Source organism: Amia ocellicauda, chromosome 15 (assembly GCF_036373705.1).
Source record: "Amia ocellicauda isolate fAmiCal2 chromosome 15, fAmiCal2.hap1, whole genome shotgun sequence".
NCBI lineage: Eukaryota > Metazoa > Chordata > Actinopteri > Amiiformes > Amiidae > Amia > Amia ocellicauda.
Window position 1 is genome coordinate 18,523,992 of NC_089864.1, and position 23,857 is coordinate 18,547,848.

The 23,857-nt window shown below is 34.9% G+C and overlaps 2 protein-coding genes across 3 annotated transcripts in view; one reads left to right on the forward strand and one right to left on the reverse strand.

Moving 5' to 3' along the window:
- The window catches only part of LOC136771840 (tetraspanin-19), an 87,139-nt gene continuing 63,282 nt past the window's right edge, over positions 1 to 23,857 (reverse strand). Inside the window, exons 1-9 of one of the 2 annotated variants that reach the window (XM_066724381.1) lie at positions 12,176 to 12,257; positions 9,486 to 9,577; positions 8,967 to 9,039; positions 8,209 to 8,342; positions 7,684 to 7,758; positions 7,276 to 7,395; positions 6,798 to 6,959; positions 6,227 to 6,310; positions 1 to 5,715 (exon numbers count right to left, since the gene is read on the reverse strand). In XM_066724381.1, coding sequence (XP_066580478.1) covers positions 5,656 to 5,715; positions 6,227 to 6,310; positions 6,798 to 6,959; positions 7,276 to 7,395; positions 7,684 to 7,758; positions 8,209 to 8,342; positions 8,967 to 9,039; positions 9,486 to 9,551 — 774 coding nt within the window. In that variant the 5' untranslated portion in view covers positions 9,552 to 9,577; positions 12,176 to 12,257 and the 3' untranslated portion in view covers positions 1 to 5,655. Of the gene's footprint in view, positions 5,716 to 6,226; positions 6,311 to 6,797; positions 6,960 to 7,275; positions 7,396 to 7,683; positions 7,759 to 8,208; positions 8,343 to 8,966; positions 9,040 to 9,485; positions 9,578 to 12,175; positions 12,258 to 23,857 lie in introns of those variants that run through there. The other variant, XM_066724382.1, reaches the window with a different exon arrangement.
- lrriq1 (leucine-rich repeats and IQ motif containing 1) overlaps positions 14,006 to 23,857 on the forward strand; it is a 38,763-nt gene continuing 28,911 nt past the window's right edge. Inside the window, exons 1-14 of the mRNA XM_066724265.1 lie at positions 14,006 to 14,060; positions 14,663 to 14,846; positions 15,115 to 15,223; positions 15,473 to 15,579; positions 15,950 to 16,058; positions 16,527 to 16,750; positions 17,435 to 17,509; positions 17,828 to 19,081; positions 19,392 to 19,544; positions 19,682 to 19,832; positions 21,364 to 21,557; positions 21,785 to 21,912; positions 22,248 to 22,321; positions 22,595 to 22,688. Of these exons, the coding sequence (XP_066580362.1) occupies positions 14,724 to 14,846; positions 15,115 to 15,223; positions 15,473 to 15,579; positions 15,950 to 16,058; positions 16,527 to 16,750; positions 17,435 to 17,509; positions 17,828 to 19,081; positions 19,392 to 19,544; positions 19,682 to 19,832; positions 21,364 to 21,557; positions 21,785 to 21,912; positions 22,248 to 22,321; positions 22,595 to 22,688 (2,795 nt within the window). The 5' untranslated portion in view covers positions 14,006 to 14,060; positions 14,663 to 14,723. The remainder of the gene's footprint in view (positions 14,061 to 14,662; positions 14,847 to 15,114; positions 15,224 to 15,472; positions 15,580 to 15,949; positions 16,059 to 16,526; positions 16,751 to 17,434; positions 17,510 to 17,827; positions 19,082 to 19,391; positions 19,545 to 19,681; positions 19,833 to 21,363; positions 21,558 to 21,784; positions 21,913 to 22,247; positions 22,322 to 22,594; positions 22,689 to 23,857) is intronic.

Consider the following 23,857-nt stretch of genomic DNA (forward strand, 5'->3'; position numbering starts at 1 on the left):
TAGTTTTATTTGTGAAGTATCCAGTCTAAGCACACTCCATTATGTCATAGGTTTTGGTTGAAGCTGACATCACAATTAAGTAGCAGTCACAAATTGTTAACAGCAGTGTGAGTAATGTTTTTAATCACTGAATCACTTACTCAATAATAAAGACTTATTGCTTGATTCATATAATTTCACGGAATGCCAAAGTCAATGATGGGAAGGACAGTTCTGGCACTGAGATAAGAACTTGTGATGTTCCTGGTCTATGTAGGTAAGTGGAACAAAGGACTAGAAAGGATAAAGGACTTTGAAAGGATCAAATACAAAATGCAGGAAACTGATGAATACTTATACTAATCATAACTAGTTTGTGGCTCAGAACAGAAGAAGTATTTTAAAATTCCTTAAACATTAAAATATCTTTACAAAGATACTAGCAATAAGAGTCAGCTAATCGATTAACATACCTTTTTTTAGCTCATCATACCATCGAATGTTGCACACTGCTTACATTTATGTTCTCCCAGTATTAAAATTCCTTAGAAACATTCAGAATAGAAGAGTGTAACAGTAGAGCAACTAGAATTTACACATGGGAATACATTTTGATAAAGGTTACATTTGTACATTTGTTGTAAAGCCTTACCCTTCCGAAAAAATAATGTACGCATTAAAGGAGAGCATTATTCTCACATGGTACAAAATGTTAACACAGGTGATCACTAATATTTTATATGCTGATGTCTGAAGACATACAGCTCAGTTTGAGATGAGAAAGCCATAAATAGCTTGCTTAATATACCAGCTGCAGTGACACACAAAAGAATGATCACATAATCTGATTTGACCACTCTATTAAGGGCCTTTACAGAATTAAGCTTTGTAAGTCGCCTGCATTTCTTTCTTCAGTCTAACATGCAGGTAAAGCATACACAAATCCAAATCATTTTCAAATGTTATTTTCCTCTTGTTGCTTTTTCAAATCGAATTTTCTCTTTAACCTTTGATTTGAACTACAAAGGGCACTTGTGTTTAAAGGTCAAGCTAGGTTGGTTCTTTAGCCCATTTGTTTTGTAAAAGTACAGTATATCTTAAACTCTTTCAAATGGATAAATAGATGTCTTTCAAAATACATTCAATAAAAAAATGAAATGTTAATAATGTATTGCAAACCAAGATAGTTGTATTGTGAATAGAACATTTTATAATATTTAGTCAACACATTATATTCATATGTATTCCAGATGTTAGAGACTTTAAATATTCTTTATTATTAAATAAATGTAATGCTTTAAACCAGAACCTTTAAATTTAGTGTCTACACACACACATATATATATATATATATGTGTTGCAATATCGTTTTCCTGCTCTGTGCTCTAGTCTAGCCTTGTCCATTGTGTAATTCACCCTACGCATGCAAAGCACTATGCAGGGTATACCTATACCATATTGTTTGTAAGTATCCTGTTTTTGTTTAACTGCACTGATAAACTGACTGTTGTGTTGAGGCTATTGAAGTTTTCCATTATTAAATTATTGTAAGTGTGTTATTTGTCATGTAGGTGTTCTCCCTGTGAGCTTGCATGGCCACAGCAGTGTTGTAGGGCTGTGTGGGGTAGTGCTCAGGGCTCTGGACTGTGGAGTGGAGGGCTGTGGGTTCAATCCCAGGTGGGGGACACTGCTTTTGTACCCTTGAGCAAGGCACTGTACTTAGATTGCTCCAGTAAACACCCTGCTGTATAGTGTTATAGGTATTTGTGCGTAAAAATAAAGTGATATATTATAATGGCATTCAGTTTTCCATGTCTGTTAACTTAGGACACAGTGACAGATATCTTCAGAAAATCTCCATCCAGGTCAATCATGGGTCTATTTATTCAAAAGATTAGTAGATGGTTGATGAGGGTTATCAGTATTTAGAGGTTCTGTTCTTCAGAAATGTCTTCATTTCCACAGATGTTTTACAGTACGGAGTTATAGTGTGTTTAAAAGCAAACTAGAAATGGTTTATTTCTAAAAATACATCAAATTATTTTTATATGTGAGGTTCATTAGTATGGAATTTATTAACTAATGTAATCCTGTAATACTTGCAACTGTTTTAAGCTATGTTGTATAGCACTCATATGTTTACAATGCATTCCAAAGAGATTTCTCACCTGGAGATATGTTTTTTATTTTATGGTCATAAAGTTAAATTACCATAAACCAGGTTGCTTGAAGCCTCCAGTGAAGCAAATCCGTTGGGTGCTGCAGTCTAAGTGCGAGAAAGGAGGACTGATCTAAATATAACAGGGGTATAAGAAACAACTGTGACTGGCATTAAACTGAAGAATGCACTTTCAGCCAGCATCGTTATGTTTTAAATCTATACATGATGTCTTGAATGCTTTTAATTGAGGATTAATTTGGTAAAACATGTTTGACACACATGGCCTGCATTCCAAAACTATTAATACCCTGCAGATTATACTTTTGAAAGCCTATTATATTTAACTTTTGTAAATGTGCCCATGTATTACAGTAATTTGAGGCAAACCAAAAGTTATGTTTAACAGATTTACAGCTACTTTGACATTTTAAGTGGTTACAGACAATGTATTTTATTAATAACACAACATGAGACTTATTGTGGTAGTGACAGAGGCATTTGTTTGTGCTAATATTCCCCTGGAAAAACAAATGATAATCACAAACGTGCATTTCTGCATTTCTGACCGAACATGTAATAAATATCAACGGCAGGTCATCTGACAAAGGAATGTACCTCAAACTGAGGATTTGCACAACACGAACACTCAGACATGCTTAGCAGTTGTACACAGTGTACCTGCAGTTACTGATTAGTCTACAGATGCAAAAGATCAGGATATTTTGTTTGTTCTCTAAGGACTATCAAATACCTCACAACTGACAATGATATGAGCTGATACAGTAAATCTGTAATCTGAATTACTCATCACCAGTGGAGTTCATTTTAATAAAGTGACTGGATTTGTTGCCGATATTAATGCCAGTTACGTGGTAACTTCTAAAAGCCTGCTGATCTCAACATTTCCTGGACACCACTGCAGAATGACAGAATGAGCACTTTTGAGGGCAAGTCCCAAAACATACCACTCTACAGATCAGCATCATAACACTGATTTGTATTTGAGACGGTGAATTATTTATACAAAATGCATTAGGGATTTATTAGGAATCCCAAATATGTGTCCTTGGTTGAAATATGTTTTTATCATCTTAATATGGTGAATATTTCACAAAGTCCATAAATTCCAACAGATTGCTAACATCTTTAAATGAACATGCATCCCATTCATCCATCATCACCAGCTACTTTTTCCGATACAGCAACACTGTGAGCTGACACCACAGGGCGCACTGTGGAAGGGAAGACAGTACTTTGCAGGGCAACACACACACATATACACACACAACTACAGGGCAATTTGAAGTAGCCAAAACCACAGCACACAGAGAAAACCTACATGCAAGGAGAACATGCAAACTCCACACATGCAACCCCTTTAGACAAACATCTACCAGATCAAATTCTGTACCACCTTTCATGACCAACCAAGCTTTAATAATCTCTTGTTATAACAGCAGTATTTAGGAAATGGTTCTACAATAGCAAACATGTTTGGCAGTCTGTCTCCTAAGAAATACAAACTACTTTTTTGTTACTTTTTAGACGTATAAAGAAGTTATAGGTTATAACAATGATACTGCTACTTTTCTAAACCTGATAAAGTACTATTATGAATATACTATTATTAATCTGCATTGTTGTGTCCCTATATTGGCATAGTGCTTGCTAAACTAATTATCTATATATGGTAATTAACATTTTTGAAATATATAAAACGTCATCATATTTGCAATTTCAGCTTTACTCTCGTGGGAACTTTGTTTAGAATGTAATGTAATGCCTTTCTTAAACAGTTATAACATAATACTACACACAAGATATATACAACAAGAGTTAACTAAAGTAAATGTACTTTTTTTCTCTCTTGCTATCATTACTTTGATCACTAAACCATTAAGAATGATCTACGTTTTATAGGCATACTGCAATTAAAAATATATATTTGCAATTCAGTACATTCATATTCATTAATATTACTTGTACCCAGAGTATAATTGAAAGTGCAAAAAAATTAAAATAAAAAAAAGTTTAAAATTATTATATCAAATTAATGAATCAGCAGAAAGCAGTCAATAAGCAAGAAATGCGATCATAGAGTTGCGAACAAATCCAGTAGTCTTAGGCTTCTCAACATCAAATTAATATTAACAATACACTTCAAATGTGTCGGTTTTTCCATGTGGGTGCACCTTCATAAGCCCTCTCCTCAACACCAGAGTGCAAATGATACGCTTGAAGCTGTTTTGCTAAACAATAGCTACAGAGCAGTAACAGAAAACCCTTGACAGTATAAACATGAATACAATCCAAACTTGAATTTGGTTTGGACTAGGGTGGCTATTGATGCTTTAATCTTTATATAAATCCACAGGCCTGCACTGTCTGGCTTCTGTCTGGGTTTAGTACACTTGAACAATGAATCCGAACACCTTGCTCACTGACAAAAGACACAAGCAGCCTGCCGCTAATATGAGCGGACAAGGGATGCTGATGGAGCCGTTTTAAGCAATTGAACTTGGTAACGGTTCGTATGGATCTGAGCAAACTGAGCTTTTCCAGTTTGACTTTATAACAGCTAGATAGGAAAGCCTCTGTTTCATGATAAAAGCTGTTCAGTGACTCAGAATGGCTTTTATCTACACAACATTTTCGTTTTCAAAGGAATTTCTTGTGGTTCCTTTAAATATTTTCTGTCATCTTCCAATTTCAAAAATGTTATTATGGACTGCAGTATACCATATGTTACAGGGTTATTTTTGGAATAGTATGCTCCGTTTAATTGGATTTATCTGAAAGAGCTAACAACCTTCTATAAAGCAAACTCTTCTGGTATTTTAATGCGGACCACACTCATCAATACGGTATATCCCCTTTTGTTAGCTATCACAGGTGAAGGTATTCTAAGCATTCCTTCATATTATTTTAATAGTGTTACCACCTATACTTATCCATTCATTCCCAGTCGTTTTCCAGAGCATGTTTATAATGGTTAAATATTTCACATAACTCTCCCATCATGCTCTTTCCATAACATTTCTGTGGCGATATGATCAGGCAATAGTTTTGAAACAATTTTAGTTTTTCCATTGTAAATGAGGTACTTTAGGTTAAGTTTGTCTGTGTGTTTAAGATTTCATTTATTTACACGAACATTGCATGCTCTTCCTAAAGTATATTACTTTTATGTACATGTGTTAATTGAACAGGTTGTATTTGTTTTCTTAATAACTACATAAAGGTTCCTCTTGTTGAACTTAACTGAAGAGTTGACCTCTACCTGGGAACTCATCTGCCTGTTTCACTCCAATCCCTATTGAGCCCAAAGCGTCCATGAACTATTGTGCATGGATTTATGGACTGATTGTTTCATGTTTACAAAAGAACCAAATATGAAATCCCAGTGGACATAAAATCAGGGTATCCACTTTCTTTACGCTCAGTGTCCACAAAAACTGGTGTACTTGTTGACTGTTCCTCTTAAATGTGATAAGCGTATGTGATATAGTGACGTTCTATAGTCGTCTTCTTCCAATGTTTCTAAACAAATAGACAGCAAGAACAAATTGGAACACCTAGAAAAACAGGATTAGAACAATATTAGAATTCCGTCCTTGTTCTGAGTTAATTTTCAACATGCTTGTCATAGTATCTATATATTTTAATGGAATTGTAGATTTTAATAATATAGTTACTGACTGGGTAAAGGAATAGACACGCAGTATTGGTAGCAATTATTCTTCTCAGCTTAGTCTTTTCTTGTAGCCTTGATTGACTACCATATAAAGAAACATAATTCTGTTTTAAACTTGAAGAATTCTCAGATCAGACCAGTGGACAAGCTATAAAAGTGCCCATCTTTTATACATTGTCATCTTAACCTGGGGTGTTCCACTGGTCTGGTCTGAGAATTCCTCAAGATCTAATGGAACTCTGAATGGAAGAACCTACTATGATTTTTTAGTGATGTTTCAAAGGCAAAATAAATTACCTGTGAGACAAAGAACAAATAATTTATTTTCATTCCCATCACTGTTTTGATTTCATGCACATATTAATAAGGTTCACCTTAGATTTTTTAAGTACCTGAATTATGGCGAGTCCTAAATCAAGTCCCAAAACTGCAAGCACATTCCTGGACAGCCAGTCTTTCATTAGTTGTTCACAGCCCTTTTGACAAAAAAAAAAGATACAGAAACTTATCAGTCTGTGGAAAAGGGATAAAGATGACCTCACAAAACATTAAATATAGAGGTGAATGGGGGATTGAAGTGACTACAACCATAAGATTTGAACAGCTGTGAAGACTGAGAAAGGGTGAGAAAATAATAGATTTTCGCTGGATAATGAACTGATTACTGGGGATATGCACTATTGAGGATTTTCTTTCTCAGGATAGACAATCATTATATAAACTGTATTAATAAAAAAAATGGTTTCATTGCATGGTCATCAAATCATAACTGTCATATTTACAAGTTAAAACTGTGCACACATCCAAACAATGAATGTCTTTTTCAATATTGTTGATTTTATATTATAGAAAATATGATTAACAATATGTCTAGTGAATAACAACTAATTGACTGGAAGTGTAATATAATCTATTGTAAACTTAAATTTTCAGTCTTCATCACAAACACCTAATAATTCTTACCTGGTTAAAGACTTGGTATTCATTCAGATGTGTATGGTTACAAAACATTTCTGAAATTGTGACATTCATGCATGAACAAGGAAAAATATTGTCATCTTTTTCAGACGCTATCTTGTCGTTTTGTTGCCAGTTAGTGTAGTTGTCTTTTCCACAGCATTTCAACTACAAGAAACCAGACACGACACACATTAATAGTTGTTTGTGATCATTCAATTGTGTATTTGTTAACCATCCCTAGGAAAGCACATATATGACTTAAATTTAATGTTTAAAAAACTGCTTGCAAGTTGCAAGTGCATTGTAATTTCTGAACCATTTTCTCTTACACTTTGTAGGGTTTTAATTGTTTCCTGTCAATATAATCTTTGGTATTTAAAATGAACATTACATTCACATTATGGTGGGTCAGTGACATAAGCTTTATCTATAGTACCCTGACTTTAAAAAAATACCTTTCCTGTTCAGATTTTATACTTACGTTGTGTTGCACAGCATCCATAAGTTTCCATTCATGTTTGTAATTTCCAGTGTCTTCAAGGCTTTCATTCCCATATGTTTTAATGATATCATCAACTTTCTTAACCAGTGCATCATTAATCTATTAATACAAAAAAAAAATGCTGTTGTTTTATTTTTGCACAAGCCTTTTTGTGGTACTTTGCAACCAAACAAACAAGCATCACATAACATTTAAAGGTAAGCATTTGATTGGGAACCTCATTGTGCAAATAACTGCTTTCTGTCTGTTTCAGTAGTTAGTAGTTAGTTAAATGGTTTTAAATGTATGTAGTACATAATGGTTGAAAAGGTGGGAAGGAACCAGAAATAAGAGGATTTAGTACAAAAGCAGATTTTTCATTTTAAGTGTAAAAAATTATATACTTACCCTATTTGTATTGCTCAATATTACTATTGTTACAAGAAGCTGGCCAGTAAATATAATGACCAAACAGCTCATGTACTGAAAAAGCAAAATAACTAGGTATTATTAATGGGTTAATACAAATACTGTGTGTATTCATTTCAAATCTACTAATTTAATCAATTAAGGTGTTAAAACAAGCCAGTCCAAAGTATTACAATTATATTTTGTCAAAACTATATTTTATATATAAATATTATATATAATTATATTATATCCACATTTAGGTCATATGCTCTTCATATGGAAGTGTGGCATGTTTGAAACATTTCAGGGCTAAGAAAATAAATAAATACGACATTAAGGCCAGTAATTGACAGCTTGAAAACAACAAAAAAGCAAAACATACCATTTATGTTGATGAATAAATCACACACACCTCATATGAAACTGTTACACATCATAAAGCACCTGATTTGACTTATCAAGGAACATTTTAGTTTTATTGCACTTTTTAAAATGGGTTTAGTCAATACATGTGAGACGTACCAATATTAGAAGACACCTTATCTCTTTGTAAGCACCCACACATGCCAGGATGCAGACAATTACAATTATGAGGCCAGTTAGAACAAGACACGTTGCAATAAATTCCACAGGATCAATGTTTTGGCCTTTATCTCCTATGGGTACAAAATGACAGGTTAAAATCAAGAGTAAAACACAGGCAACATCTTTTAGATTGACAATCTTACATCACATATATGCAGTCCAATTATAATTTTGTGTCTGGATTGTAGTGCCTAGGACGGCAACAGATGTCATGTTTTCCAAATTACTCTATTTGGGCCTGGATTGGTAAAATACACGTCTAGAAGGGGGCACAGGCTAGACATAATTACATATTTGCATGTGAAATAAAATATATAGTCATAATGAGGAAATGTGTACCTCTCACATGGTTTGCAAAGATTTTAGATGGACAACAGCACATGTTTGAATACCATTATTCATCACAGATCTCTACAGGGAACACTGAACTCATTTCAACCTTTCTGGTTAAATCCCAGGGCCATAAAGATTGATAAAGAAACATCTAATTGGCTTCCTAAAGGCTCAGTACACTTTAATTGAATACATTTTGTAATCTAACTTAGTTTCTTGATTTAAAATAATGTAGTCCTGCTCTTCAGATAATCACTTCTATAATTTCTCTACAACTTCTCTTCTCAAATGAATCAACTGACTTTCAGAGACATCTTTTACACTGACGGAATCAGTAGATGTTTATGTTTTCACATACTTACGTATCAATGTGATGAAACTGTTGTTGTCAAAAAAAATCCAAAGACCAGATCCCATCAGAGTGACACCTAGAATCTAAATAATTCAGATTTTATCCAGATTATCCCTTAGCTATTTAATTTAGTTACCAAGTTTTAATATAAATTTTGTTTGTTTGTTTTCCTTTTGAAAACGTTTTTGTATAATACAACACCGATGGTTACATGATAATTCCGAAGAGACAAAATATACTGTACCTTAATTCAAACAAATACAAGGTTATAGAGAAATTAATGGAATACTATTAAATACATTTGTATAGCCCTCTTGAATATGTATATAACATATTACATTCCATCTTAATATATTACTATGTAAACTGAATCTAGACTATGCAGACATTACCTTTTCATATATCTTTCACATCCCAGTTTGGAAATATAACACAAGGATCTGATACCATGGAATGAGGAAATGTTCTAGAATGGGATTTTACCCTGTGCTTGTACTGTTTGGCATTAGAGTTTTTCTGTGCATCTTACCAAGAAAAATCCATTGAAAAGCATTAGAAAGTATCTGAGAATATATATCCTGTCTTCTACTTTCATGGTTTTGACTTCAGTTTTCACAGTGCCTGTAATTAAAATCATAACATTAATATAGATCATAGCTTCTCAGAATAATCCCCAGATAAACATTGTAGTAAACATGGCTGTAGTGCTCACCATGAGTTGGAGAGGGTCCTGCCTATCACTTTATTAATTTACTGTTTTTTATTTATATTGATTTATGCTGCTCAAGAAAAAGAGTTTCAAGCATTTGTAATGCTTTCATTTATCAATGTTGAGCACCTTAGAAGATTTATACTTCCTGCAAATTATCTAGTATACATTAAACTGTTAATTAAGACTAAATGCACTTCAGTCTGTAATGTCAGCAATCCTACAGACGTATCTGGACGCATTTTAGAATTGCAGTTTTGTTGTTCTGTGGTCTTCAGTTCTACCCCAAGTATTCAATATCTATCTTCCTTTATGCAATAGAGAATAATGGCAGTTGTCAAGAGACAAGGAGATGAAGCTATATTTCCAGATGATTTATATAATTTCTGAATACTGGAAGGATCTCTTATCAAGTATTTTGAAACAATAAGATTCAAATGAACTACATTGTGTTATTCTTACCATTATTGAATGTTTATTGTAAACAGGACCTACTATCCTCTCTCTCTCTCTCATATATATATAATGTGAGGAGTGAAAATGTTACAATGCCAATGGCCTGGACACTTTGCAAGACAAGCAGATCAAAGATGGATGAAGGAAGCTATTGAATGGATACCAAGAGATTAAAAAAGACCTAGAAGATGAACACATGAAAAATCATAAAGCAATCAACTTTGTGGAACTTTTTATGGAAAAGAGAAGATGTAGATCAAAACAAGTGGAAACATTGTGTATGTATCTTCACCATATATATATATATATATATATATATATATATATATATATATATATATATATATATATATATATACAGTGAGGGGAAAAAAGTATTTGATCCCCTGCTGATTTTGTACGTTTGCCCACTGACAAAAAAATGATCAGTCTATAATTTTAATGGTAGGTGTATTTTAACACTGAGAGACAGAATAACAGCAAAAAAATCCAGAAAAACGCATTTCAAAAAAGTTATAAATTGATTTGCATGTTAATGAGGAAAATAAGTATTTGATCCCCTATCAATCAGCAACATTTCTGGCTCCCAGGTGTCTTTTATACAGGTAACGAGCTGAGATTAGGAGCACTCTCTTAAAGGGACTGCTCCTAATCTCAGCTCGTTACCTGTATAAAAGACACCTGTCCACAGAAGGAATCAAACAATCAGATTCCAAACTCTCCACCATGGTCAAGACCAAAGAGCTGTCCAAGGATGTCAGGGACAAGATTGTAGACCTACACAAGGCTGGAATGGGCTACAAGACCATCGCCAAGCAGCTTGGTGAGAAGGTGACAACAGTTGGTGCGATTATTCGCAAATGGAAGAAACACAAAATAACTGTCAGTCTCCCTCGGTCTGGGGCTCCATGCAAGATCTCACCTCGTGGAGTTTCAATGATCATGAGAAAGGTGAGGAATCAGCCCAGAACTACACGGGAGGATCTTGTTAATGATCTCAAGGCAGCTGGGACCATAGTCACCAAGAAAACAATTGGTAACACACTACGCCGTGAAGGACTGAAATCCTGCAGCGCCCGCAAGGTCCCCCTACTCAAGAAAGCACATGTACAGGCCCATCTGAAGTTTGCCAACATCTGAATGATTCAGAGGAGAACTGGTTGAAAGTGTTGTGGTCAGATGAGACCAAAATCGAGCTCTTTGGCATCAACTTAACTCGCCGTGTTTGGAGGAGGAGGAATGACCCCAAGAACACCATCCCCACCGTCAAACATGGAGGTGGAAACATTATGCTTTGGGGGTGTTTTTCTGCTAAGGGGACAGGACAACTGCACCGCATCAAAGGGACGATGGACGGGCCCATGTACCGTCAAATCTTGGGTGAGAACCTCCTTCCCTCAGCCAGGGCATTGAAAATGGGTCGTGGATGGTATTCCAGCATGACAATGACCCAAAACACACAGCCAAGGCAACAAAGGAGTGGCTCAAATAGAAGCACATTAAGGTCCTGGAGTGGCCTAGCCAGTCTCCAGACCTTAATCCCATAGAAAATCTGTGGAGGGAGCTGAAGGTTTGTGTTGCCAAACGTCAGCCTCGAAACCTTAATGACTTGGAGAGGATCTGCAAAGAGGAGTGGGACAAAATCCCTCCTGAGATGTGTGCAAACCTGGTGGCCAACTACAAGAAACGTCTGACCTCTGTGATTGCCAACAAGGGTTTTGCCACCAAGTACTAAGTCGAAGGGGTCAAATACTTATTTCCCTCATTAACATGCAAATCAATTTATAACTTTTTTGAAATGCGTTTTTCTGGATTTATTTGTTGTTATTCTGTCTCTCAGTGTTAAAATACACCTACCATTAAAATTATAGACTGATCATTTCTTTGTCAGTGGGCAAACATACAAAATCAGCAGGGGATCAAATACTTTTTTCCCCCACTGTATATATATATATATATATATATATATATATATATATAATTAACATTATAGGCTATAAAAACCAAAAGACTCAAATATAGGGCTAAGTAATACAAAGACACTTAGTACTTACATATAATGCGTCCTACTGATCATATTCCATAACCTGTATACACTTTTTTCTGAGGTTTCCTTCTCTATGTCCTGGATTTGCATTGTAAAGTCTTTCCTGGTTCAATAGTTCCAAAGTACATATTATACCTTCCTTACTGGTTATGTGTTAATAGTTTACAGTCAGGCCACATGTGCTTCACACACTTTATTTGTTTATTTAAAACATTTCCTTATAACACAGTCACAAATTAAACTGGGAGGAAATAATTTATAATTCACGTGTTACATATTACTGTTACTGAACACATAATTCATAAAGGGAAAAAACTGTGTTCTGAGTTCTTGGGTGCAGGTTTAATATTTGTACTGTACACTTGATCACTCAGCAATAAACAACCTTTTCCAAATGTGTATTTCATGGTACATTAGTATTTATCTATTTTCATTAATGATTAGCAGTGTGTGTAGGTAATGTATTTATTTGTACATGGCATGTTATATTTTTGTCAGTATTAAGTTACAAAGATGTGATGGTTAGGCTACTATATGGTTTTTAAGCTTAGTCTCAGTATCATGGACAAAAACAAATTCAACAACAACAAAAATATTTTGTACTTAAATATATTCCGGTGAAGAATGGCTGTTTGTTTGACAGTGTTTTACCAATACCAATGCATTATAATAATTAGTTATATAATCTTAAGAATCATTTATATTAATTTAGACATTATAAAGGGGATGGTAATTAATTAATACAATTAAGAATGTCTCATTCTGGATAGCTTTTAAACCCACTTAATTGTAAGTGTAAACCACTGCAGGAATTAGTGAAGTTCAGTCAATAATATGGCAAGTGAAAGTGAACTATTCAACTTTACTCAACTTTAGTATAATTATACTGCCCTCTATTGAAGAATACAGGAAGTGCTGATCAGCATAATTTAGAGTTGGGTTGGTGGTTATTCAATCTAACATGTACTATACAGGCCAAGTAAATAATGATTAACGAAAGAGCTAATTTATTACACAATGCTTGAAAGATAATTGCATTCATTATCTTTTGTGATAAATGCAGAGGTTAACCAACTTTATTTTGCTAAATAGTATACAGTGGGATATCTTGGGACACGTAGTGGGTACCTTAGTTGGCATAATTAAAAGCATCTTGTGTTCTTGATGTGCAATGTTCTTGATGTGTAATATAGGTTATGTTCATTTCTTATCACAGTAAATAAATTCAACACACCTGACGCTCACGCTAGTGTACTGGGGTAATCTTTTGTAAAGAAAGAATAAAAAAAGAAGGCCAACAACGAGTATGGGGGAGGTCAGCATTGTGTTTGGGTCCAAACCTCAATCATGTTTTAATTGAATGCCAGTCACACCACTTGGGCATAGGCTCCATTCAGGAGTTAACCCGTTTAATCTTTAATTTGTCAAGTAGACCCACATTGACTCCGAGACAACTGGGTTGTACAGTTGCCCGTTCACTGAAATAAATTATCATTAACTTAAAGCTTTGCTACATTGATATTGCTGCTTAATAGCTGGGCTCTTGCCCCGTGGAGAGCATAACCAAAACATCCGTGGTAATGCAAATATCTGACTATCATCTGATATCCTGCCTAGGTATCATGTGTATTGTGCATTCAAGTGCATACATTTAATTGGCTGAAATACAACCAACATCTGCATTGGCCAGGCAGTTCTGATAGACAGAAAGCCTATCTATCTGGGGTTTTGATCAGATGTTGATCTTTACCTTCTGGACAATTCACAGCGTTCGTTGCTCTGTTGTTGTGCCGTTTGTCCCTATACGCTTCCCGTACTGGGTTCAGGCACGGCTTGCTGTTGCTATGGCAGCGGGACGCGGAGGTGTCGTGACTGGAAGCTGCGCGTTACAGGTGCATTCCGCTTTATTAATAAATACATAGTTTAGGACTAGAACGATTCGTTTGGTTAATATAAAAATAAAAAATAAAACACATCGCGTTTTATGCTGCAGCTTTATAGTGAATGATGGTTGCTGTGAACACAAGTTGTTACTGAGAATATACAACTGCTTTATACGACTAAATAAATACATTGTACAACGTATTAGCTCTTGTCATCGCAGAGCTTTTGTTTTCGTAAGGAAAGCTGCAGCTTCACATCAGCAGGGACGCTTATACATTCAGTGTTCGCGACATGTCTTTAAACGTGTCGTGTATTTAAAAACAACAACAACAACAACAACAACAACAACAACAACGAGGCCTACATGTCATTTAGTTCTCATTATTGTGCACTTAAGCACAACTTAATTATTTACATCTTATTATTACATTGCCGGTTATGAAGTTCCACCTCCTGCTTACTGCCAGCCCTTATATCACTGAAGCACTGCATATGGTTAAATCATTAAGCTATAGTAAACCAATATAAAATAAAAAAGATTAACAAGGCTTACAATTTAGTGTGCCTCATTGCATATCCAATATAATTGGCTGTTTTTGTATTTGAACAGAATTAGCCTAAATGTCAGTGCTGTCAGTATTGCCCTCTTCACAAAGCACAAAGCGAGAAGGATGGACAACGCATGTTTTGAAGAAACCATGAAACAAGAGCTGGGCCAGATCTGCCTTCACAGCTCAGACACTGAAGACTTAGACTCGTCCTCCGAAGATGAGTGCATTTCTGATGAAGATCCAGTGAGTTCTCTCTTTTATATTCATTTCATAGCAAAAGACTTAACCTTTTTGTGTGTGTGGGGGGTGTTTTTGTTGTCCCTTCTGCGTGGGGATTGTGTGGAGGTGATGAATTTTTGATGATGTGCAAAGATTTGAATTCCAGCATGGTTTCGATTCATTCCCCATAAAAATATACAGCCACTCTCAGTATGTGTAGGAACAGTAAGCATTGCAGATAGTATAATACTACATGACAACACTGCATGTTTTATATTTGCTAATTTCTTAGATCCCTGACGAGATTCCCGAGTCAGTGCTCTCATGTCTGAAATCGTCTACAAACAGGATACACCATGCTAAACAACTTATTCTTCAGGATCTAGAGGAAACATACTGTGGTGAGATAAAGCAACTAGGCTACTGATGATTGTGATGCTATAGCCACAACCACTCAATTTTAATATCTGCAAAACATAGTCAAATATTACTTATATGCATAGCCTCAAATGTGCTGTTGAAATAATCATTGTTCTTTTTAAATGATCAAAATATGTGCTCTGAACAGACTCAATGACGTGACATGTTTTCTGTTTTTGTTTTGAGCATGTGCTTAATTTGACTCCTAGGTGTATTTCTTACTTTTTCAGATGATTTCAATCAAGACAGTTATGGAGTTATTTCAGATTACAGCAACGATCTTTTGAAGGAGTTGGCCTCTGATTACCATGAGGACCCTATCAGATTAAAAGAGCGAGTATGTCTTTCATTTTTTGGTCATAAAGAAATGTGATAAAATACAAGATCTGTTTAACCAGTTTTAAAGAATAAAAAAAAAAAAAAAACTTCAATGTCAACCATCATATTTGGCTTTGAGATGAAAATTTAAAATGAAATGACACCAAATTAAAGTATCACCATCATGTTAGATTAGAAATTAGACTGCATTGTTATTTAAAGGTCTAATATTTTTTTATGTCAGTTTTCTGAAACTCTTTCCATGCTGGTGTTTTGCATGCTTTCAAAATGTCAACTGTACATGTGACAGAATAACTTCACTTTTAAATAGAAGGTTTTAGTATTAATCAGCCACTACATTAATTGGCTGCTTTGTTACTTTAATGTAGATATTATGTGAAATTGAGGAAGAGGAAGCCCTGAATACATTGAGTAGAGCTGATCTTCAACAGGCATCACAGGATGAAGTAAAGGAGAACATCCCTGGTAAGGAGAAAGGTATGTAGTATAATTACTTTTCAGAGCAGAACTAGTTTTAAATTTGTCTGGATAAGAAGGTGTTTTTATAGGGGAAGGAAGATCTTAATCACACAACCATGATGTCTAGGGCAGTATCAGGGCCTGCCACTTGAGGGAGCACCCACATTTAGCAAGATATTGAATTCAGATATTGGTTTTTGAGAATTGACATTTAAACCAGCAAGAGAAGAAGAAGAAGGAGGACAATTATGGCTTATATGATATATTTCTACTAATATTGTAGATCCTTTTTAGTGACCGGATTCCTCTTAATGTTTCCTTTATTATTGAAATGACAAATGGATTAGAAATATTAATTGAAAAATGTGTAGTTTTAAAAAAGAAATATAAAGTTCTACAGTGATTGGTCTGCCCATTCTAATAACCTTTTGAAACATTATAGTAGTCCCACAACTATGTACAGCCTGTAATAAATACAATTTTTAGAGAACTTGGAGGACGCTCTGGCTACTGAATATGTAGAAACCGAGACACGATGTCACCGGGAACTGGAGCTTTTGGAGAAGAAATTGAAAGAAATAGAAGAGAACAGGACTGTGAAGCTCATGGAAAAGAAAATCCAACAGCAGAAAGAGCAAAGGGAGGAGGAAGAGAGAAAGAAGCAGAGAAAGTTTGAAGAGGATTTGGAAAAATTAGAAGATAAAAATATGGTAAGACACAAATGACACAACTGAATGGGAAGGTGTCATAAATGCGCAGTAGTAAATTTGAGACATTGGTATCAGAATATTTTCTAATCAACCCATTCTGCCACTGAGATATCGACTAGGCCTACATTTCTTATTCTTAACATTTTGCCGAATGCAGACAAAAGCATAACATAAGTCCAACCCTTTACCTTATATTTTATTATTATTATTATTTTTATTTCTTGGCAGACACCCTTATCCAGGGCGACTTACAACATAAGTGCAAAAATACAGAGAAGTACAAGGCATCAATCATTACAAATTCAACTTAGCTAAAACATAGCAATTCAAAATAATACATTTTACAAATTCAATTTATAATTTACACAAGTACAGTAAGAGACTTCCTACATCCTGGACGGTGAAAGCTAAGTGCTGTCAAGATGTAGGGTTACAGACGAGGGCTACGGGAAAGGGAGCAAGGAGGAAAACATTCAAGAACGAGAGGAGCATAATAAGCATAATAAGTGCTATCTAGCAGGGATAGAGGACTAATATTACAAGTGCTGTTGGAATTTTAAAGGACCAAGCTCCACTGAAAAAGCAAAATATTATGTTAGATATATTTTTGTAACACTGATTAAATAGTGTAACTTTTGGAACATTGGAACTGACCTTCTATTCACCCAGGGTATTTATTCACAGAAACGGCAGGCTGAACTGGAAGCAAAAGCACAAGAGGAATATGAAAAAACACAACAGGAACTACGTACTCAAGAGGTATTTATTTCTTCACTTAAAGAAAAAACAGTTATTGGGTACATTATATTTTAAAACATGCTAAGTTTATAACAAGAATATAGTTAGAGATAGACTGAGCCTTTGTCCCTTTCCTTTGTTATACATTCACAGCTATGCATGCATGCCTATATATTTTTAAAAACTATATTTTAAAAGCATATTCTCTATGTATAAAAACATATTTTTGTAATGATTTATAGGCTTGCTGCATTTACTTTATTTTCTTATACTTTCCTATACTTATAGGATCTCCAATTAAAAATGTTTTCTAACGTTTCCCGTTGCTTTGATGTACAGGAACTGATCGAACACTTGCAAAAACACATGGACGAGCAGAAAAGAGCTTTTGAAAGACAACAAGCCATGGAAAGAAAGAGAACAGAAGATATTCAGTGCAGAGCGGCAATAAGAATCCAGGCTACAGTCCGACGATTCCTGGTCCTGAAAAAGACCGCGTTCGTCCTGAGCCAGAAGAGAGAGGAGAGGAAGAGGAAGAGAGAACTACAGCTGCAGCTGCAGAAGGAGCAGAGGGAACGAGAGGAGAGGCTCAGGAAAAAGATAGAGGAACAAAAACTTAGAGAAGAGGAAGAAAAGAAGCAGAAAGATGTCGCGGAGCGGCTGGCGAGGGAGGAGCAGGAGAGGAGACAAGCTGCTTACAGAAAGGCCAAGGAAGAGGACCGCCTGCGCTTGGAAAGGGAGCGGAAACTGAAGTTGGAAGAAGCGAGAAAAAGGAAGGAGGAAGAAATGAAGCAAAGGGAAGAATGTGAGAGAAGACTGAGGATGGAGGAGGAAGAAAGACAGGCAAGGGAGGCAGAAAAAAAGAAAAGGGAGGAACAGAGAAGGGCAGAAGAGATGGAGAGGAAGAGATTGGACGAGCTCAGGAAGAAAAGTGAAAATGAGGAGATGCAAAAGCAAAAGGAGGATCTACTCAAAGAGAAACAAATGAAATGTGAACATTCAAGTGCTGCTATACGCCTTGATGAAATTAGTACAATATCTCGACAAAAGTGCACACACTCTACAACGCTGGTGCAAGTCTCAAGTTGTTTAGGTAGTGACACCAGAGTTGTTGAGCAAACAAATAAAGAGCAGTCTGATTTACATGTGGAAACATCTCTTAAAATCACAAATGCTTTAGTAAGTTGTAACACTGAGAGCAGTCCACCTTTTACAGACAAAACAGAGATGGACAGTGTCACCAGCATTAAAGGCCAGTCTTTGCAGGAGAATGGGAGTTTCTGTTGCACAGATGAAGCTGTACTTGGGTCACCTTGTCAACCAGGACCGTACGGGAAAAGTGAAGTTAATTACGAAAGTGTTACGGTCTCGGACACAACTTCTCCATCACACCAGATGTGTTTGCCTGACGGTACTGAGCAGAAGAGGCTGGCGTGGATGAAAGCCTGCACTCCCTGGTCTCAGATATCCATGCAGCATAAGAGGATGCAGGTGGTGAAACGGAAAGTGATCAGAAAAAGTTCAGCGGTGCAGCTGCCTGCCTTGAGTACAAAGACTATCCTTCAATCTGGTGACTGGATTTCTTTGAAGCAGGTACTTGAAGAATAAGTCATTCCTTCCAAGTGATATAATGTGCATGCATCACAGGATTTACTGTTAAAAGCTTTTTGCAACTTTAGTATTATATCACGTCATTTTTAATTACTTTTTGAATTTTCCTACCAACTTTAGTAATGTTTAATCCTGGCTGTTGATACAGAGATATGCGTTCCAGCAAACCAGAATTACATTTTCTTCTTGTTGTGTGGTCGATAATTGTATTAGTAGCTGACAACAACTATGTGTAGAACCATGCCTTTCTGTGTTGTCACTGTGATGTTGTGTTTATACATTTTAATTATAGGTCACAAGAGTAACACTTCAAGACTTGCCTGGCTGCAGCCTGTCTACACTGTCAGAGTGTACGAAACTGCAAATGCTGAGTCTCAGAAGGTGTGGCTTGACAGCTTTAGATGGTCTCAGTGGCTGCAAAGATCTAAAATATATTGATGTACAGGTACATTCAACATGTATATTTCCAAGTCTAATAATATTGCTTTAACATGCATGTGAATCAGTTCTGCACAAATTATCTTATTGATATGAGTTTCACTACAACATAGTTATTGTTTCTTTTCTATATTTTTTTTTTAGGAAAATACAATCCAGTTCCTTAACTGTCAGGATCTGGATAACATTGAAATCCTTCTCCTGAATCAGAATCAGCTGACATCTGTTCATGGTTTGGAAGCAGCCAGTAATGTGCAGGTGCTGGAACTGTCACACAACCACATCACACGCATCAGTAAGGATGCACTTATATATGTATTTATGTTCTTCTATACATGGCTAATATGAGTCAAATATGTGTAAAAGTACTTATCAAATATTTGGTAATATTAGTGATAGCAGTTTAAGCGTTGATGTTGTTTTATACATTTCTGGGGGAAACCCTGGCATTTTAACAAGTTTCAGGCCCTAATCTGAAATGTTATCAAATCTTTTATAAAATAATATGCAATATGCACATTTAAACATGACACTGAGTAATCTTTTTGTACTGTTAATGACAAAACAGTTTCATGTATTCTTGAATTTCCCATTGACTAGCAACTGCACTTTGTATCCATGTGGTGGCAATATTGCTTTGTGTAAGAAAAGGAAGAATCTCCTCTGGTTTATACAAATGTTGATCTTTATGAGTTTATTGCACTCAGGAGGAGCTGCTGTTTACACAAGGTCATGCAAATTAAGGGCAAAGGAGTGAATGAATATGTAAATAAGCTCTACATACAGCTCTCATGCTGTTTTTGCAGGGAAATCCCAGAAAGGGGGTTTACATGCGTGAGAATAATACTCAAGATGCTTACGTCTTGGAATCCATGGCTGTCATGTGACAACGAGTTCAAATTAAACAGTGCAGCTGTACCTTGCATTGTTTAATACTTTGTTTTACTGATCTTACCCGAGTGGTTTTTCATGTCACTGCTGGAGCTGCAAGCCGTGAATAGAAGTGTTTTATAAAGTTAGAATTAAAACACGATGTACAGTACTGAACAACAACAGACCCACAGCAATATAGAGAGTTTAATGATAATAGGAAAGAAAAAAGAAAAAAAATCTTTACGTATTGCCATTAACCTGAAATACACCACCTGTTAATCATGAAATGTCCATCAACAACTTACTTTATCCAGTTATCTTGCACTTTTATTATGTGGCCATTTAAGGATGTATATGATTATTTACATGTGAAATGTGGGTTTACATGTGGAAATGGGTGTATTTTTCCCATGTTTTCATTTTTACATAATTTACTCATACTTGGGATTGACCCTGTCCTGCTCTGGGGAAATTTTTTTGCTGCAAGCCTGATTCTGTCCAGGTTTCGGGCCAAACGTGCACACGCACCATCACTTTGCAAGTGAAAAACACTGCATGTAAACTTCCCCATTGTTCTACAAGAAAATACATGGGGTAGATATCCTTAACTCTATGGTTTTGATAGTGATTAAATAGGGATACTGTTCTAGTACTGTGCTTTTCTTACCATTTTCACTTTAAATTACCCAGTAGTCAAGTGTATGTTTTTGTAGTATCTAGTTTAATCTAGTTTACTACTTTATCTAGATGACCTAGCAAGTTATTATTTTAAAAATGTATCTGCATTAAAGTATTAAACCTATTGTAGAGCTAGTCTAAATTAAAGTTGAACCTTATAGATATAGGTCTATCTTTCTCACAATAATTGTAACATTGTATCAGAAGTAAATGCATTTGTTTTCCATCTCTTGCTGTGTGTTGTTATGGATTAATGCAGCTTTTTTATATCATAGGTGGTTTGGAATCTTTAAAGAAGCTCCAAACACTAATAATCGACCATAATCAGTTAATCAGCACTAAAGGCTTAAAGGAAACATCTACTCTCTTGTACCTTGATTGTGCTTACAACCATCTCAACAATATCGACGGCTTAGACAACTGTGCGCTGCTCACTACATTGAAGCTCCAGGGAAATAATCTCACAGAGGTAATATGATTCCGGAATGATATCATGTATTTTATCCTATGATGACTTTAATTCATAATATTTGAATGATCAAAACTTACTTGCAATCATGTCTTTCTAGATGTCTGTTTTAATTTTACAATACTAAATTGCACCGAAATGTGATGCATTTAATAGCGTTGAATGGAATGTATTGATTTGTTTTTAAATCAGTCTCTGGATTCATGATGATCTTTTGTTTAATGTAGCCACCCAGTTTGGTAAACCATGTGCTGATGAAGGAGTTGTATATGGATGACAATAATATTGTTTCACTGGAGAGCTTATCAGCTTGCTGGCTTCCACTTCTCAGGATGCTTTCAGTATCAAGAAACAGGTGAACTATAAATATTATCATATTATTCATTTCAGTGTTGAATTCTATGTTAATTTCCAAATCCTTTTGTTCACTGATTCTTCCATTTCAAATTAGATACTGACCATTTTGTTAGCAAAATATTTTTTATGTTAAAGGATAGGCATAGATCTTATGTTTGTGTGCAGGCTGTTAATTTGACCAGTTCATTATTTTGGAATTCAGAGTGACAGAATACTATAACACATGACAGCAGAGTAAAAACATACTCATCAAGAAGTGTATAACTCTAACATCATGTCTTTTGTATTATGTCATCGTGATATATATAATTATTTCATTATTATACTTTTCAGCTTGACTCATTTGGGACCTCTCTCAGACTTTGTGTCTTTGTTGAAGTTTGATATCAGTCATAATTGCCTTTCAGGTAACTTGTATTCCATATCTTATTTAAAATATAGTAAAGCACTGTATTATAAATACATTTGTTTTTAAACAGCAACTTAACAATATTTGAATTACATTTACTTTTTTTAATTTAATCTGTTTTCTAGGTATTTATATGTATATATGACATCATTACTACCAGCACATTTTTATTTTATTTAAAACTTTTTCAGATCTATTTTCTCTCAAAACCTAAAACGTTTTAGTCCCAACTGTGCAGCAGAGTGTTACTATGACTAATTGTTTATTTCAGAACTAAGCGATATCCAGTCATGTCTTGAGGGATGTTTAAGTCTTAAAGAGATTAACCTGATCGGAAACCCTTTTGAACAAGAAACAAATTGGAGGTAATGGAAAATATTTTTATTTAAACTATCCTACATGAAATCTGTCATACATTGAGGCTGTGATTAAATCAAAACTTTGACCTTCCCACTAATTGTAATTATAACACAGTACATGGTAGTGGGTTTCCTTATGTGTAATATAAATAAATCTCCTTTAACGTAATAGGTAGCTACAACTGAGTACAGGTTTGTAATTTGAGATTAGCGAGGGTGTCAAACTTTTGATTTAATGTCCGCCTAAATAAATTATTCAATGTATTTTCATCAAATGTATAACATCATTGTATTTGTAAACCAAACAACTAAATATTGAATGTTTTAACTGTATCATGAACAATAATAATAATAATAATAATAATAATAATAATAATAATAATAATAATAATTCTACTGTATTAGGAGTATTAGGAGCATTTTCATTTTTCATTTTAATTTAATTTTGCTGAATATTCTTTGAAGATTTTTAAATGTAATTAGTAACCAATTCATGACATAATTGATGTTGAATTGTATGTTTATTATATTTATATGCAGGTATAACTTTTTAATTTAAGATGAATAATCGACTCTCCATTTTATTTTCAGGCAAAATATCTATAGAAAGCGATAAAACTACTGTGAAAGTTGTATGCACTTGCCACAAGGGGGCGTCTGAAGCCCTTCATTTATATTCCCATAGTTTTGTCAGCGGTTTTCAAGAATGAAACTGTAAAAAAATAAATCAAATTGAACTTTTAAAAGAGAATCATATATTTCAATAAATTCATGATTCTGCAATAATCAATGCATATTTATCCTCTTGATTCACCGTTTGATGCAGGAAACAGCATTTGATAAAGCTTCATATTCAGAGATATTGTGAGCATTTCCAAACGTATCTTAAATGACCTCTTTTGGAGAGAGAGGGCTTTTTTATTTCTTACTGTTCTTTATAATTAAACTATTGTCTCAAATAGTAAAGCTGGTAAGGGTAAAATATTAATTGTATATATTATTTTAAGGTGATGGTAATATAATCATAAGAATTAATTGATCCACTGGCCTCCCCAAATTGTTTCCATTTAATTCACTGTACAGCATTTCTGTTCCAGGTCACACCAGCAAAGCTTCTTATTTCATCTTCCCATTTTTTGTTTGGTCTTATCCTAGCTCCTCTCTTGGGATCCATT